The sequence below is a fragment of the Meles meles genome, chromosome 4 (genome assembly GCF_922984935.1).
Source record: "Meles meles chromosome 4, mMelMel3.1 paternal haplotype, whole genome shotgun sequence".
NCBI classification, from domain to species: Eukaryota; Metazoa; Chordata; class Mammalia; order Carnivora; family Mustelidae; genus Meles; species Meles meles.
The window spans coordinates 55,469,453-55,486,542 of NC_060069.1; the positions used below are offsets into that span (position 1 = coordinate 55,469,453).

At 37.4% G+C, this 17,090-nt stretch overlaps 1 protein-coding gene across 1 annotated transcript in view; it reads right to left on the reverse strand.

The window, feature by feature from the left end:
• The window catches only part of YEATS2 (YEATS domain containing 2), a 116,993-nt gene that overhangs the window by 43,610 nt on the left and 56,293 nt on the right, over window positions 1–17,090 (reverse strand). Inside the window, exons 9-15 of the mRNA XM_046003657.1 lie at window positions 14,786–14,830; window positions 12,249–12,429; window positions 6,710–6,949; window positions 4,897–5,055; window positions 3,300–3,403; window positions 1,451–1,558; window positions 551–733 (exon numbers count right to left, since the gene is read on the reverse strand). Of these exons, the coding sequence (XP_045859613.1) occupies window positions 551–733; window positions 1,451–1,558; window positions 3,300–3,403; window positions 4,897–5,055; window positions 6,710–6,949; window positions 12,249–12,429; window positions 14,786–14,830 (1,020 nt within the window). The remainder of the gene's footprint in view (window positions 1–550; window positions 734–1,450; window positions 1,559–3,299; window positions 3,404–4,896; window positions 5,056–6,709; window positions 6,950–12,248; window positions 12,430–14,785; window positions 14,831–17,090) is intronic.

Here is a 17,090-nt window from a genome sequence, read left to right on the forward strand (position 1 = left end):
CACAGACAGGCACTCATAAGCACAACCAATGCAGGAAAACATGGGCCTATATGCCATTTTACAATTGTCTTGATACAGTAGTTCCCCACACTTTCAAATTATAAAGCAAATAAATTCTCTGAAGAGTCAAGAATCAGTAAACAGAGGCCACAGCCTGGACATCAGAGGTATAAACTAAGGCACTCACCTACCAGAAACAAGTAGAACAGCTGACCCCAGTCCTGTCAGCTACCCATTTTACACCTGCATCAACTGGAAGTTGTGTCCGTGAAGTCTACCATCTTCACTGCCAGAGAGATAACAGCGCATCCCTATGCCTCTTTGACTATTCGTGGGCCCTCCATAACACAGCTCCTGCTCTTGTCAATGCTTACTGCAAGAGCAGACGGGATTGACACTGACAACTTGCTTTTCCAACACAGCTTCCATCTACGGGATTTTCTGGGATCAGCAACCCTGTCATCTGAATTCTGTCAGCACCTGCCTGTTACTCAGGCAAATAACATTCACTGACATGTTATTAACCTCCGCAACCCTACCCAACACAAACCTTGGAGGGCTGAATCTTTGGTGACTGGGAAGTCCCTTCTCCAGCAGTAAGGACCTGTTTTTGAGGGGACACAGCAATCATGTGACCTCCTTTCACTGTCACATACTGAGGGAGTGGTGACTGGCTGGCAGCTCCTGTAGCAGGCACGTGAGAGGCTTCACCAGGTTCCTGTTTGATGATTACCTGGCAACAAACATGAAAATGATGCTGAATAACCATCCCATGAGAAAAGCCACTATTATCTGAAGCTATTTTGCTTGCAGGAATTAATGAATTAATGAAGCCTGGTCTATTAAAAAAAATGACTCCACCAGAAGGGTAGAAATACTGCTTAAATACAGCCCATAATAGCTATCAAAGGGACCAAAAGTAGGATCTGGATTTGATCTTGTGTTTCTGCAAACTTGACCTAGTCCATTTGTTCTAGATTTTGATGGCAAATGGCAGCAGAAAGACACACACACACAGTTTGTACTCTCAGGAGTTACCACCTTGCTGGAAACCAAGAGCTGCCCTGTGGACACGACTAAATAAATGGCAGCATGTGGCAGAAGTCTTAGAATCTGGTCTAAGGAAGAAGCTCAGTCGGTTAAGCACCTGCCTTCAGCTCAGGTCATGATCCCAGGGTCCCAGGATCAAGCCCCAAATCAGGCTCCCTGCTCAGTGGGAAGCCTGCTCCCTCTCCCACTCCCCATGCTTGAGTTCCCTCTCTCACTGTTTCTCTTTCTGTCAAATAAATAAAATCTTAAAAAAAAGAAAAAAAGAATCTGGTCTTAGAATTAGGACATACTAAAAAGTTACATGTTGTAGGGTAGCGTCAATCAACTCCAACATGTCACAAAAACAATTACGTAACAAAATCATACTGACTTGTGGGATAATGCCCTAATAAATACTCACTTTTGTGAAAGCTCCAAGTCCTCCAGTTAGAGGTTTAGGACTCTGAACCTTAGGGTGACTCCCAATAGGGCAAAGAGGTGGCATAGATGCAAACAAAGAATCCTCCTGCTGTGTATGGAAAAATACACATTGTATAATTAGGATAAAATAACTGACTTCAAATATTCTAGACCCTTGTGTTTAATATAAACCTGTGACATTCTCTAGAAACACACCTGAAAAATAAAACAAAACAAAAACTCCAAAAGCTCAAAACTCTTTGTGGACTTTTCCAAGCCCCGACCCTTGCATTTTAATTTTTGTTTTTAGAAACCAAATGCAAGGAAAGGCTATAACCTGACAAGAACCTACTCATCTGGGCCCCAGTGTATGCTGGAAAAACTATGATATACCTCTAGCATTTGGCTGGTTCATTGGTTTGCGTGTCCAGTCCCCTGCCTGATGGTAAGCCACTAAAGGCTTATTTTATTTATTTTCTATCCCGAGAGCCTAGGCACTAAATAAATAAATGAAAGAGCTACAGTGTTTCAGTATATACACCCTTTTTTCAGTAGTATTCACACAACTTGATTTGTTGTCTTTACTCCAAATAAATACCCAACACAGAGGGAAATTTTTCAATCGGGATTTAAAAAACAAAACAACAGAAAGAACTTAAACAATAAAGGCAAAACCAACAAAACAAAGGTAAACACTCAAAATTACTGATATTTGTCTCTAGTTCTCAAATACAAAATGTAAATCTCAGATGCAATTTACCATAAATTAGGGACAAGCAACAAAGTTAATACCGCTTAACCATGTAATGAAAAGATCAACGAACATTAAAAACTGACTGGCAGGGGCACCTGGGTGGCTCAGTGGGTTAAAGCCTCTGCCTTTGGCTCAGGTCATGATCCCAGGGTCCTGGGATCGAGTCCCGCACCGGGCTCTCTGCTCTGCAGAGAGCCTGCTTCCTCCTCTCTCTCTGCCTGCCTCCCTGCCTACTTGTGATCTCTGTCTGTCAAATAAATAAATAAAATCTTAAAAAAAAAAACACAAAAAACTGACTGGCAGAGAATGAAGACCTTCAAGGCAATTATTACAATTTAGGCATTCATATAACACAGTGCTCCCAGGCAGCATTGAACTCGGGAGAAAAACCTCACCGTAGAACAGAAAACTATTCAATATCATCACTGTTAAGTATCTATAAGTAAGAACGTGTTAACACTTGTCACGTAGGAGATGACCTCTGAATGCTCAGTTCTCACACACCAGTTTACACCTCAAAGGCTCTAGGGAGCCATGACAATGACAAGTAACTAACTAACCAAAATAGCAGGGACTGTCTCTGCCAAACAGTGAGCAGATACCTAGCACTCTTAGCTGAACAAGTCAGATCATATCTGAAGTTCTAATTTTACAGGTTTCCTTATCCTGAAGGGGGGGTGGAGAAAGAAAGAAAAAGAAGAGAGAAGTAATTATTTTCAAGTAACTACATGGCTGACAAATAGAAAAAAATGTGTATTTACTCCTTATTGGCACAAATTTAGGAAGCAAAGAATGCTGCTCAATGAATATTTTTATAAGGAAAGTCTTTAACAAAGCTGACCTCCCCCCTCATCATAGTAAATTTTCAAATAGATACTGACTGTCCAACTGATGGAAGTGTTCAGAAACATTTTCCACGCTAGGAAAAAATCAACAGTAAGATAGGGGAGTTTGGAGTAGATGATCTTCAAGATGCTTAGTAGCTTGAAGATTCTACTTAATGAAACGTGCATTATCAACTGACCAATTCTTGCTGGGCTTGAACTTAACTGTCTTTACAAACTAGAAAAGGGCAATAATGCAATGAGAGTGTTACCTTGACAGTAGATGTTACAAAACTACTTCCATGAATTTTAGGAATAGGGGAACCTGTTCCTTGGGAGGCCTGGGAGGCAGTAGAGAGCTTGTTTGTAGGACTTCCTGATAAGCAAAGCAGATATCAAAATAAAATACAAAGTAAAATTTACAAAATGGAATTCAAAAGCATTTTCCACCACCTTACCCCTATACCCCACTATTTTTCATTTTTAAGTGTTGAAAACTCAAAACCCTGAAATAATTGAAAACATACTTAAGGATTCCTCCTATGAAGCTGACCACCTCACTAACCTAAAAACAGACAAGAAGCTAGGAGGGACATGCAGAAGAATAAGTACACAGACATTACACACTACCTGTATACAGAGACAGACACCAGAACATAAGGGTATTGGTTACATAATGATGTACCACATGAATGAATCTAACTGAATGCTAGCTCCTTCGAAAGATTCTCACCAGGAGGTTGTACCTATTCCAAAGTGCTAGTGACATTAAGCAATTTCTACTCCACATGTATACCTGCCTTTAGGGTCTGGTAAAAACAAGTCCCACTATCTATAGTAAAAAATAAGTCAAGACCAAAAACGGTATTTGATCACCTGCTCCATTTATCAAACTTGCCTGCAAAGACGGGCTAATTCCTATAACTAACCATCCTCAAAGGATACCTATTTGACATCCCTGAATTTATTCAAAAGGCTATTAAGTAATTTCTGAAAGCAGTTTTTTTTTAAAGGAGTTCCACAATTATAATCACTTTTCCAAAAAAGTGATTATAGGACCTAACTTTTTCAAAGGACCTAACTTTTCCAAAAAAACTACTTAGAAAGATCCAGCATATATTCATGTGCTAAGATCAATTATGTTAAAAAAATATATATGTCTTATGACCTTATAGTCACTTCTCTTTTCTCTCACTATTTCTCTTAATTAGAAGTGAGAGCTATAGAAAAGTTTACATTTAGAAGCATAATTCACATAGTTTAAATGAAACAAATACATAAAATGTTAGTGCAAATACTTGGAAAAAACCTGAAAAGCACTCTGTAGCTATAGGGAATTATGGTGACACATACAATAAATCCAGTTCTTATTCTTCCTATCAGAGGTCCCTTTTTTAAACTGCAGAGTTCAACTTCTCTCCCACACACACAATTTATCTTATTCACAGAAAAGTGAAGATCACTTTTTAGTTTGACTGGTGAGAAACATACGTGGGCCACAAAGGTATTCTTTTTCTGAAGCTTAATTTGGAAAATAACCACATTTGCTTGCAGGCCCAAAAAGAATGTCTTCTAAATGAAAACAAAATCAACTTTTTAATTTTTTTAAAGAACATTAATTCTAGTTCTCTTTTAATCTTTAGAAATTCAAAAGAAAATTTAAGTAAATTCCTAAAAAATAGAACTTTTACATAGAGTACATCTTCTCCCAGAGAAACAGCACTGGATTTACTATTCTAGAGTTCCTTCTCTTCTTCACAAACAAAGACTTCATTCTCCCATTAGATGGCTACTACGTCACGCTAGGATTTCGACTTTACGAAAGATCAAACCTTTCAGATCGCGCAAATATATCGATGAAATGCCTACCTGTAGTGGGAGTGGTGGCTCCAATAACCTGCCCCGGCTTATCCAGGATAACATAAGGGTTATTAATGACAGAGCTGGCAGCGCCTTGCTTCACATGGACTGGAGTAGAAGTCGGGGTTCGAGGCAGCGGTGATGGACTTGGAGTTGATATGGGGGAACCTTTATTAATAAAAAAGAGAAATGAAATAAACTAAAGACATATAATCAGGGGCGCCTGGGTGGCTCAGTGGGTTAAGCCTCTGCCTTCGGCTCAGGTCATGATCTCAGGGTCCTGGGATCGAGCCCCACATCCGGTTCTCTGCTCAGCGGGGAGCCTACTTCCCTTCCTCTCTCTCTGCCTGCTTGTGATTTCTCTGTCAAATAAATAAATAAAATCTTTAAAAAAAAAAAAAAGACATATAATCAACCCATCTAAGAAAACAATGAAGACAATGGAGGACAAAGGCGACAAATGGGGAAAAGAGACTGGGACTCTATGTTTTAGGTACTGAGTAACAACAGCAGCGTAGCTGAGGTAGGGACTCATCCCTCCACCAGCATCAGCAGGCAGCTTCTGAGAAACGGATTCTGAGGTGCTCCCCCAGACCTACTAAATATAAATCTGTACTTCACCAAGATTCCCCCACACACATACCCATCCCATGGGCACATTAAAGTTAAAAAAGCAGAGCTTTACATAATAGTGTGGAACTGCTGAATCCCTAGATAACCCAACTCTTCACAACTTGGGCCAATTGTTATAATAATGGTTATACTCCCAGACACTAAAATTACAGGAAATTAGTAAGTGAACAGCTAGACTTACAAACCAGGAGTCTTGATTTACAACTAATTTCCTATTAAAACATGGAATTCACCCACCCTAAACAGAAGTCTGTCAATACCAAATCAGCTAAAATCCAGAGATTCCTGTTCCCACAGAACACTCACAAAGATTACCCATGTACCATTCAACATCCTCAATGGTTTTTTTGGTCAATCAAATTTGTCATCCATGAATTTCTCTAAACTTGTAACCAATTTGTACATTCATCCTATTCTGCCTCTGAAACAGCAAGTTCCAAAATGCTTCTAACTGGGAGGTAAAATTACATGTTCCTCACCTTTCATCAATTTCAAAGACTGGGATCATATTTCTGCTTAGCTGTCTATTTTTAGCACTGAAGACTCCTTTTCTCCACCTTCATATATAGAGGCCTCCCACTGCCTAGATATTTCTACTGACTGTCTTGCAAGTCTTTTCTGAAGTGATGTAATCTACACCATAAAGTATATTCCTACCTGAAGTCTACCTAACATAAATGTGAAACCATCATGAGACAGTAGATAACTCAATCTCAGTGAAAATGAAGGCTCGGAACTACCTACTGATAATGGGAATGACTAATTTTCTATCTACTGTGCAGAGTATAAAAGACATTTCAATTCCAAACCGAGCCCCACCTTTCAAACTTTAACTCCACTCCAAAAGGCCAGCTCTAAGTTTTTTTTTATTACTAGTCACTCTGGTTTCCATAGATAATTCAAAAACTTAATTCCTACCATAGTTTCAACCATACATCCTAGTAAACATTTTACCTCCACCACTTTGTGGACATGAAAAGTTGACCTTTTTGAATTTCATTTCTTATTCAAAAACTGTTTGCATATGAAATGACTTTTGTTTTCCCTTTGTTGACAGCTTTGCTAATCAATAGTCATTACTTATCAAATAAACAAACACCTTACTTAAAAGAATTTTTAAAAAGCCATAATACTTTTGCCATTACAACAATTTTTATACACATCAACTTGACATACATCTTCTGTATACCTGAAACAATCTTGCAGCTCATGGTGATGGGTTGGAAGGATTTTCCAGGTGACTCAGGATTAGGAACCTGACTTTGTGGCACAATTTTGCAGCTTGATGCTATTGGCTGAAAAGCTGAATTGCCATGAGAACAAAAAGTAACTTTCTGGGATGTTGTCATTTTGGTGGGTGTTCGTTCCAATGAAGATGGCAAAGAATAAAAAGTAGTGTGTCTCTCAGCTTCGGTGTTGGTTGGGAAGCCTATTTGAAATGAAACAGGCAAATGGTAAGTCATGAATCACTTAGACATAATAAAACCTTTCCAATAAAACCTTTTTATTGTTTCCAAGAATGAAACAATAAAAATCCCTTCTCATTTCAACAACCATTTAAACCACCTCCCAGTAAAATACAATTAACAAGTATCTATAAACTCTTTTATACACATAATTGGATGAAATGTAAATTATCAGTTTAGAATCATTTTATTAAATGTTTCTTTCAAAAAATTAGAAAACAGGGGTGCCTGGTTGGCTCAGTGGGTTAAAGCCTCTGCCTTCGGCTCAGGTCATGATCCCAGGGACCTGGGATCGAGCCCCACATCTGGCTCTCTGCTCTGTGGAGAGCCTGCTTCCTCCTCTCTCTCTCTCTCTCTCTCTCTGCCTGCTTCTCTGACTACTTGTGATCTCTGTCAAATAAATAAATAAAATCTTTAAAAAAAAATTAGAAAACATATTAACTATAAAGCACATACAATATAAAAAGTATACAAGTGTATTATTATGTTCTGAATTAGACAGCTATTTAAATTGAAAAGAATACCCTGAAGCATTCACTTAATCTAATAATGTTCTATTTTATTAAATGCCCATGAAGATGCAACTGAAATTTAAAGAATAAAACTGAAATTTGTAAAAGGACTAAAGTATTAACATCACATTAAAATGTAGGCTTATGAGGGGCACCTGGTGACTCAATCAGTTAAGTGTCCGATTGCTGACTTCAGCTCAGGTCATGACCTCAGATTTGAGAGACTGAGTCCCACACTGGGCTCTATCTACACTGAATATGGAGCCTGCTTAAGATTCTCTCTCTCTTCCCCTCTGCCTGTCCCTCCTCTCTCTCTCAAAAAATAAATAAACAAATATAAATAAAAATGTAGGTTTGGAGAACAAACTGACACTATTTAGAACCGGTTTTATATCTTAGTCGTATAGGTCAGAGAAATGATTAAATTATACACTTAAATATTTACTAAATGAAAAAATGCCATAGTCAAAATACCTTTGATTAACCTTTTTAAATTAATTTAAAATTAAGTTAATTTTAAATTAATTTTGAGGGGGGAGGGGCAGGAGAGGGAGAGAGAGAAGCTTACACAGACTCCCTGTTAATGCAGGGCTCAATCCCAGGACTCTAAGATCATGACCGAAGTGGAACTCAAGACCGGGATGCTGAACTGACTGAGATACCCAGGCACTCTGACAATGAATCTTATACTGGTTTTTTGGTTTTGATGTTTTTCTTTTTCTTTTTCTTTTTTCAAAGTAGGCTGAACTGAGCGAGAAGCCTAACAAAGAGCTCAATCCCAGGACCGTGAGATCAAGACCTGGAACTGAGATCAAAAGTGGGATGTTAAATGGACTGAGCCACCCTGGCACCCCTTATGTTGCATTCTTAATTCCAGTACAGTTAACATATAGTATTATGTTAGTTCAGGTATTTGATACAGAGATTCAACAACTGTATACATTATTCAATGCTCATCACAAGTGTATTCATAATTTCCTTCACCTATTTCACTCATTCCCTCACCCACCTCTGCTTTGCCAACCATCAGTTTATTCTCTATAGTTAAGAGTCTGGTTTTTTTTTTTTTCTTTTACTTTTTTTTTTGTTCTCTTTTTTTTTTTTGTGAGTTTGTTTTGTAAACTCCACATATTAGTAAAATCATATGGTATTTGTCTTTCTCGGATTTATTTCACTTAGAATTATATTCTCTAGACCAATCCATGCTGCTGCAAATGGCAAGATTCATTCTTTTTATGGCTGAGTAATATTCCAGTTTACATAGGTACCACCTCTTTTCTAGTCATTCATCTGTCAATGGCCACTTGGACTGCTTCCATAACCTGTCTGTTGTAAATAATGCTGCAATAAACATAGGGGTGAGTGTATCTTTTCCAACTCATGTTTTTTGTATTCCTTGGGTAAATACCCAGCAGTGGAATTACTGTATCATATATATAATACTTCTATTTTTAGTTTTTTGAGGCATCTGTGTTCCACAGTGGCTGCACCACTTTGCATTCCCACCCACAGTCCACGAGGGTTCCCTTTTCTCCACACCCTCACCAACACTTGCTCTTTCTTGTGTTTCTGATTCTAGCCATTCTGACAGGTGTGAGGTGATCTCTCATTGGGGTTTTGATTTGCATTTCCCTGATGATGGGTGATGCTGAGGAACTTTTCATGTGTCTGTTGCCATCTGTATGTCTTCTTTGGAGAAATGTCTGTTCATGTCTTCTGCCTATTTTTTAATTGGATTATTTGTTTTTTTGGTGTTGAGTTATAAAAGTTCTTTGTGTATTTTGGACATGTTATTTGCAAATATCTTCCCCTATTCAGTAGGCTGTCTCTTAGTTTCATTTCTTTTGCTGTGCAGAAGCTTTTTATTTTGATATAGTCCCAACAGTTTATTTTTGCTTTTGTTTCCCTTGCCTTGGGAGACATACTTAGAGAAGTGTTGCTACTGTCGATGTCACAGAAATTATTGCCTGGAACCTCTTCTAGGATTTTTATGGTTCAGATTTCACATTTAGTTTCTTAACTCATTATGAGTTTATTTTTGTGTATGGTGTTAAGAAAGAGGCCCAGTTTCATACTTTTGCATGTTGCTGTTCTGTTTCCACAACACCATTTGTTGAACAGATGGTCTTTTTCCCATTGCATATTCTTGCCTCCCCTGTCAAAGATTGATTGACCATATAAGCATGGGTTTATTTTTGGGTTTTCTATTCTGTTCCATTGATCTATGTGTCTTTTTTTGTGCCAGTACCATACTGTTTTGATTACTCCAGCTTTGCAGAATATCTTGAAATCTGTGATTGTGATACTTCCAGTTTTATTCTTTAAGACTGGCTATTTAGGATTTTTTTTTTTTTTTAAAGATTTATCTTATTTATGGATGCCTGGATGGCTCAGTCACTTAAGTGTCTGACTCTTGATTTTGGCTCAGGTCATGACCTCAGCGTCATGGGATTGAGCTCCACGTCCTGCTCTGTGCTCAGCAAGGAGTCTGCTTGAGATTCTCTCTTTCCCTCTGCCCCTCCCCCAACTAGCATTCACACACGGTCTCTCTAAAATAAACAAATAGACAGATAGGTAAAGTTGTCTTAAAAAAAGGGTTTTATCTTATTTATTTTAGAGAGAGAATAGGAGGGACAGAAAGAGAGGAAGAAAGAATCCCAAGCAGACTGCTAAGCATGGTGCCCAACGCAGGGTTTGATCCCACAACCCTGAGACCATGATCTGACCTGAAACCAAGAACTGGATGCTCAAATGACTGCACCACCTGGTGCCCCTTAGGGTCTTTTGTAATTCCATACAAAGTTTAAGATTGTTTGTCCTAGTCTGTGAAAAATGCTGTTGTTATTTTGGTATGGACTACATTAAATCTATAGATTGCTTTGAGCGGCCTGGACATGTTAACAATATTTGTTCTTCCAACCCATGAGTATGGAGTATCTTTCCATTTGTTTGTCTCACCTTCAATTTCTTTCATAAGTGTTTTATAGTTTTCAGAGTATAAAAGTCTTTCACTTCCTTGATTAAGTTTATTCTAAGTATTTTATTCTTTTCGGTGCAACTGTAAATGTAATTATTTAATTTCTCTGCCTGCTGCTTCATTATTAGTGTATAGAAATGCGACAGATTTCTGTACATTGATTCTGTATCCTGTGACCTTACTAAATTGATTTATCAATTCTACTAGTTTTTTTAGTGGAGTCCTCAGAGTTTTCTATATATAGAATTGTGTCATCTGCAAATAGTGACAGTTTTACTTCTTCCTTACCAATCTGGATGCTTTTCATTTCTTTTTCTTGTCTAACTGCTAAGGCTGGGCCTTCCAGTACTACATTGACAAAGCGGTGAGAGTGGATATCCTTATCTTGTTCTTGACCTTAGGGGAACTGACTATGATGTTAGCTGTGAGTTTTTCATATATTATAGCCTTTATTATGTCAAGGTACATTCCTTTAAACCTACTTTGTTGAAGGTTTTTATCAGGAATGGTGTACTTTGTCAAATGCTTTTTCTGCATCTATTGAAATGATCATATGGCTTTTATACATTCTGTTATTGATGTACCTATCACGCTGATTGATTTTTGAATACTGAACCATCCTTGCATCCCAGGAATAAATCCCATTTGATCATGGTGAATGATTTTTTAAAATTTATTGTTGGATTCAGTTAGCTACTATTTTGTTGAGGATTTTCGCATCTATATTCATCAGAGATATTGCCGATAGCTCTCTTTTTTTTTGGTAGTATCTTTATCTGGTTTCAATATCAGGGTAACACTGGCCTCATAGAATGAATTAGGAAGCTTTTGTTCCTCTTCTATTTTTTTAGAGTAATTTGAGAAGAGGTACTAACTCTCCTTTAAATGTTTGGGAGAATTCCACCTGTGAAGCCATCTGGTCATGGACTTTTGTTTGCTGGGAGGTTTTTCTGTTTGGAGGTTTGTTTATTCGAGAGAGGGAGAGATAGAGAAAGACTGCGAGCATGCATGCATGCATGCAAGCAAGGGATGGGGGAGAGGGACAGAGAGAATCTCAAGCAGACTCCCTGCTGAGCACAGCCCCTATTGTGGGGTTTGATCCAACAATCCGGAAATCACAACTTAAGCTGAAACCAAGAGTCGGGTGCTCAACCAATTGAGCCACCCAAGCACCCAGGAGTTTTGTGTACTGATTCAATTTCATTGCTGGTAATTGGTCTGTTCAAATTTCTATTTCTTCCTGATTCAGTTTTGAAAGGGTATATGTTTTTAGGAATTTATCCATTTTGTCTAGGTCGCCCAATTTGTTGGTATATAATTTTTCATAGTAGTCTTATAATCCTTTGTATTTCTGTGTTGTCAGCTGTTACACTGTATTTTAAATAAGATTAGATACTTTACATTCAATTTCTTGTTCACACAACTAGGTACCAAAAGACCAAAAAGTCTTCCTGTAACATATCAGAAAAAACTGTTACAATCATCAAAAAAATAAACATTTAATGCCTTTTTGTAAGTTTAATATTCTATAAAATACCAGTAGAACTTCATGAAAAAATTTTTTCTGATAAGAATAAAGATTTGTCTATTTTCATAATTGGACTGTATAGTAGAGGCTGCTTGCCTACTTATGGAAAATTTATTTTCCATACACTCTTACAGCTCTATAAGCAGTTCAAAATCATATTATGCAAATAAGAGAAAGGAATGCCCCAGAGAGTGACTCCTCTGTACAAGGAAAAATTCATTTTTATACAAGGAAAATTATATTACCTTTCTCCACACATGTATCAGGTACTGGCTCATGTGACTGCTTTATCGGTGAGGAAGCTTTCACTGGGGCAGGAATGGTCAAAGGCAAAGATGGTGGGGCATCAGAGATGTCTGATTCGGAGGACTGAGGATAAATGGAGTCTTCTCCAAGAGAGTGTCGGTGGAGCTCAACATCCACTACCTATACAATCAGGCAACAATGGGGCTCATGAATCCATCAGCAATGTCACAGAAACCCCAAAACCTGTCCAAGAATGTGATACTCTAAGAGATGTGACAAATTATTTCTGATCAAACTGCAAAGGCAATTTCAATCTAAGAACTAAAGGATTTATCCCAGAATGTAATCTAGTTTGGTTTAACAGATAGATAACTCTGTGAAACCAATCATATAATCGGGGCCTTTCCATTTGCTGTTTCTATGCCTTAGAACACTATATTCCGCCCCCTCCCAATCTTTGCATAACTGTCTCTTTCTCATCATTAGGTCTCAATCAAATGTCACCTTCTCGGAGATGTCTTCTCTAACCAACCTAGCTAAAGCAACCCTCTTGTCCCCCAGCTACTCTCTTCTTTATAGCATGTATTTTAAGTGAAATTACTTCATTTGATTTTGTTTACTATATACCTTCTCCCCATTTTCAACACAACCAAGACGATAACTCCTTAAAAGCAGTAGCTATCTTATTTATCTCTATCTCCCCAATACCAGGACCAGTGTCTAGTGTATGGTATATGCGCAATTAATGTCTTTTGATACAACATAGCACACTTCTCTAAACAGAATAAGGTTTAATTCTCACTACAATGGCTACTGCTGGTTTATCAAGAATACAAAAGAAAAAAAGGTGGGAGGAGGAGTATGGGGAAGGAAAACAAAGTTGGAGGTCCCATTTCCTGACTTCAAAACTGATGATTACAAAACTATAGTAATCCAAACAGTGTGGTACTGGCATCAAGAAGACACAGAGACCACTGGAATAAAATGCCCCCTCATATACATGGTCAAATTATTTCTGACAAGGTTGCCAAGACCTCTGGGAAAGGCAATCTTTTCAACAAATGGTGCTGGAAAACTAGGTATCTACATGCATTAGAAAGAAGGTGGATCTTTACCCTCACTCCATTTATAAAAATTAACTCAAAATGGATCAAAGACCCAAACATAAGACCTAAAACAAAAAAACTCTTAGAAGGAAATATAGGGCAAAGCTTCGTAACAGTGAATTTGGCAATGATTTCTTGGATATGACACTAAAAGCATAGGCAACCAGAAGAAAAACTGATTAAGTGAACTACATAAAAATTAAAAACTTGTATGTATCAAAGGACACAATCAGCAAAGTGAAAAGGCAATCCACAAATGATCTGAAAAGAGATAATATCGAGAATGTAAAGAGAACTCCTAAAACTCAACCACAAAAACCCAAACACGTGATTCACAACGGGCAAAGGATCTGACCAGACATTTCTCCAAAGAAGATTCACAAATGCCCAATAAACACATGAAAGATACTCAACATCAATAATCATTAGGGAAGTGCAAACCAAAATCACAATGAAATACCACCTTACCCTCATCAGTTTAGCTACTATCAAAAAAATAGAAATTGGTAAGAGTTGACAAAGATGTGGAGAACTGAAACTCTTGTGCACTGTTTGTAGGAATGTAAAATGGTGCAACTGCTGTGGAAATAGTGTGGCAGTCCCTCAGAAATTAAAAATAGAGCTACCATGGGGCACCTGGCTGGCTTAGGTAGTGGAGCATGTGACTCTTGATCTTGGGGTTGTAGGTTCAAGCCCCAGGCTAGATGAAGAGATTACTTAAAAAAAAAAAGAAAAGAAAAAATAGAGGTACTATTATGATCCAGCAATTCCACTTTCTTGCATATATACCCCAAAGAACTGAAAACACAGACTCAAACAGATACCTGTACATCCATGTTCTTAGCAGGATTACTCACAATAGCCAAAAGATGTAAGCAACTCAAGTCCTCATTAACAGATAAATAAGCAAAACATGGTATATACACACAATGGACTATTATATAGCCTTTTTTAGGAAGTTCTCATGCATGCTACAACATGGATGAACCTTAAGAACATTATGTTAAGTAAAATAAACCAATCATAAGAAAAAAAACAAACCATACTGTATAATTCCACTTATGTGGTATTTAGAGTAGTCAAAAAAGCCACAGGACAGAAAGTAGAAGGGTGGCTGCCAGGGGCTGAAGGGAGAGGGGATTGGAAGTTACTGTAAACAGGTTCCATTTCAATTTTCCAAGATGAAAAATAGCGTGGGGGATGACAGCAATAGCTGCACAAAAATGTGAATATATTTAATACTTACTCTTACTGTACAATTAAAAATTGTTAAAAGGGTAAATTCTGTGTGCATTTTGTCATTTTTAAAACTTAAATAGGGGAAGATAAACTTTTTAAAAAATTAAGCACTCACTTTTTTTTCTAATTAAAAATGAAGATCAATTTCCATATTACTTTATTCTCATACAGTACTGTAGGAAAAAACCTACCGTCTCTGCTCCAAGAGTCTGCAAGCCAGTGTAAGTTCTATCCAGCTATTGAAAAGACAAAAGAAGAGTAAAGTTTCACTGAGCTTACTTATAAATCTTAGGATATAATCTTATCTAAAACCTCTTTCGTCACAAGTCTTCATAACATAGAATCGACTTTTCCATAATATAAACTATCATCAGTTCAATAAAAACACTTTTGGGCGTCTGGGTGGCTCAGTGGTTAAGCCTCTGCCTTCAGCTCAGGCATGATCTCAGGGTCCTGGGATTGAGTCCCGCATCGGGCTCTCTGCTTCACAGGGAGCCTGCTTCCTCCTCTCTCTCTCTCTCTCTCTCTCTCTCTCTCTCTCTCTGCTTGCCTCTCTGCCTACTTGTGATCTCTGTCTGTCAAATAAATAAATAAAATATTTTTTTTAAAAACCCTCTTAATTGGGATAGAATGAGTAAAATTAATAAAAACAACTGTAAACATACAGGTACTGTACTTTTAATATAAACCACACACTTCTAAAAACATTCCAAGGACAATCTAAAAATGGAGGAAGTTTTACACAAAAAGATATTAACTACAGCATTATCTATAACCATAAACTGAAAATGTGACCCTCCAGTAATAGAAAAATGTTTAAGTAAATCTTTTTTTTTTTTAAGATTTTATTTGTTTATTTGAGAGAGCAATAGAAAGGGAGAGCAAAGAGGGTTCTGAGAGACAGACTTCCCACTGAGCAGAGAGCCCCATGTGAGGCTCGATCCCAGGACCCTGAGATCATGACCTGCGTGATCTGTGCTGAAGGCAGACACTTAACCAACTAAGCCACATAGGCACCCCTTAAGTAAATCTTGAACCATCATTTGTAAAGTATTACAAGCCACTTGGATATTTACAAAGATGATGTAAAAAATATTTTTAAAAACAGGCTATGGGGGTGCCTGGCTGGCTCAGTCACTAAAACATGTGACTTTTGATCTTGGGTTTGTAGGTGTGAGCCCCATGTTGGGTGGAGAAATTACTTAAAAAACAAAATAATTTTTTAGGGGTACCTGGGTAGTTCAGTCAGTTAAACTCCTGACTCTTGATTTTGGCTCCGGTCATAATCTCAGCATTGTGAGATCAAGCCCCAAGCTGGGCTCTGAGCTGTGCATGTAGCCTGCTGAAGATTCTCTCTCTCCCACACAAAACAAAATAAAACAAAAATCAGTAAGTAAAAAATGTTTAAAAATCATTTCTTAAAAAAAAAAAAAAAAAAAAAAGGACAGTGGCTCAGTCAGTTGAGCCTCTGTTTTTGGCTCCAGTCATGATCTCAGGGTCTTGGAATCGAGTCCCACATTGGGCTCCCTGCCCAGTGGGGAGCCTGTTTCTCCCTCTCCCTGCTCTTGTTCTCTCTTTCTCAAGTAAATAAATAAAATCTTTTAAAAATAAATAAGTAAAGAGATTGGCTATAAAAAAAAATAAAAAGTATAGATGAAAAAATAATATATTTAAAGTATATTTACTAAACCCTTAAAAAAATAAATGAAAATTTAAGCAATATAGGCAATGCTAATAATCACTTCCAATGTATTAGCATCATGAGTGATTTATTTTAGAGGAAAGAAAGGAATGTTAATAATATAAACAAAATTTAGACTTACAAAGAGGCTAAGTTCTTATTGCTATATTTTATATATATTCCAGCACTTAAAAAAAAAGATCTATAAACAAATATAGAATATTACTCAGCCAAAAAAAGAATGAAATCTTGCCATTTGCAAGAACATGGATGGACCTAGAGGCTATTGTGCTAAGTGAATTCAGTTAGAAAGAGACAAATTCTCTTTTGTAGACTCTAAAAAAAAAAAAAAGAATAAACAAACAACACCCAGAAACTTATAAACACAAAGAAGTGGTAGTTGCCAAAGAGGACAGGGGTAGGGTGTTAGGCAAAATAAGTGAAGGTGATAAAGAGGTACAAACTTCCAGTTATATAATAAGTCACAGGGATGAAAAGTACAGCATAGTGAATACAGTTGATAACGTTGTAGTAACTTTGTACGGTGACTACACTTACAGAGCTGAGCACTGAGTAATGTACAGAATTGTTAAATCACTATGTTGTATACCTGTAGCTAATATAACACTATCCGTCAACTATATTTCAATGAAAATCAGAAAAAGTTTTTGTCTAACATGAACCATTTGTTATTTGACAGCATTTTTGCTTTGCTTGAAGCAACAAAGCATTCTTTAAAAAAAAAAAGGATCTGTGGACCTTATCCGTATAAACCTCGCACAGGTGCACCTGGGTGGCTCAGCTGGTTAAGCAAT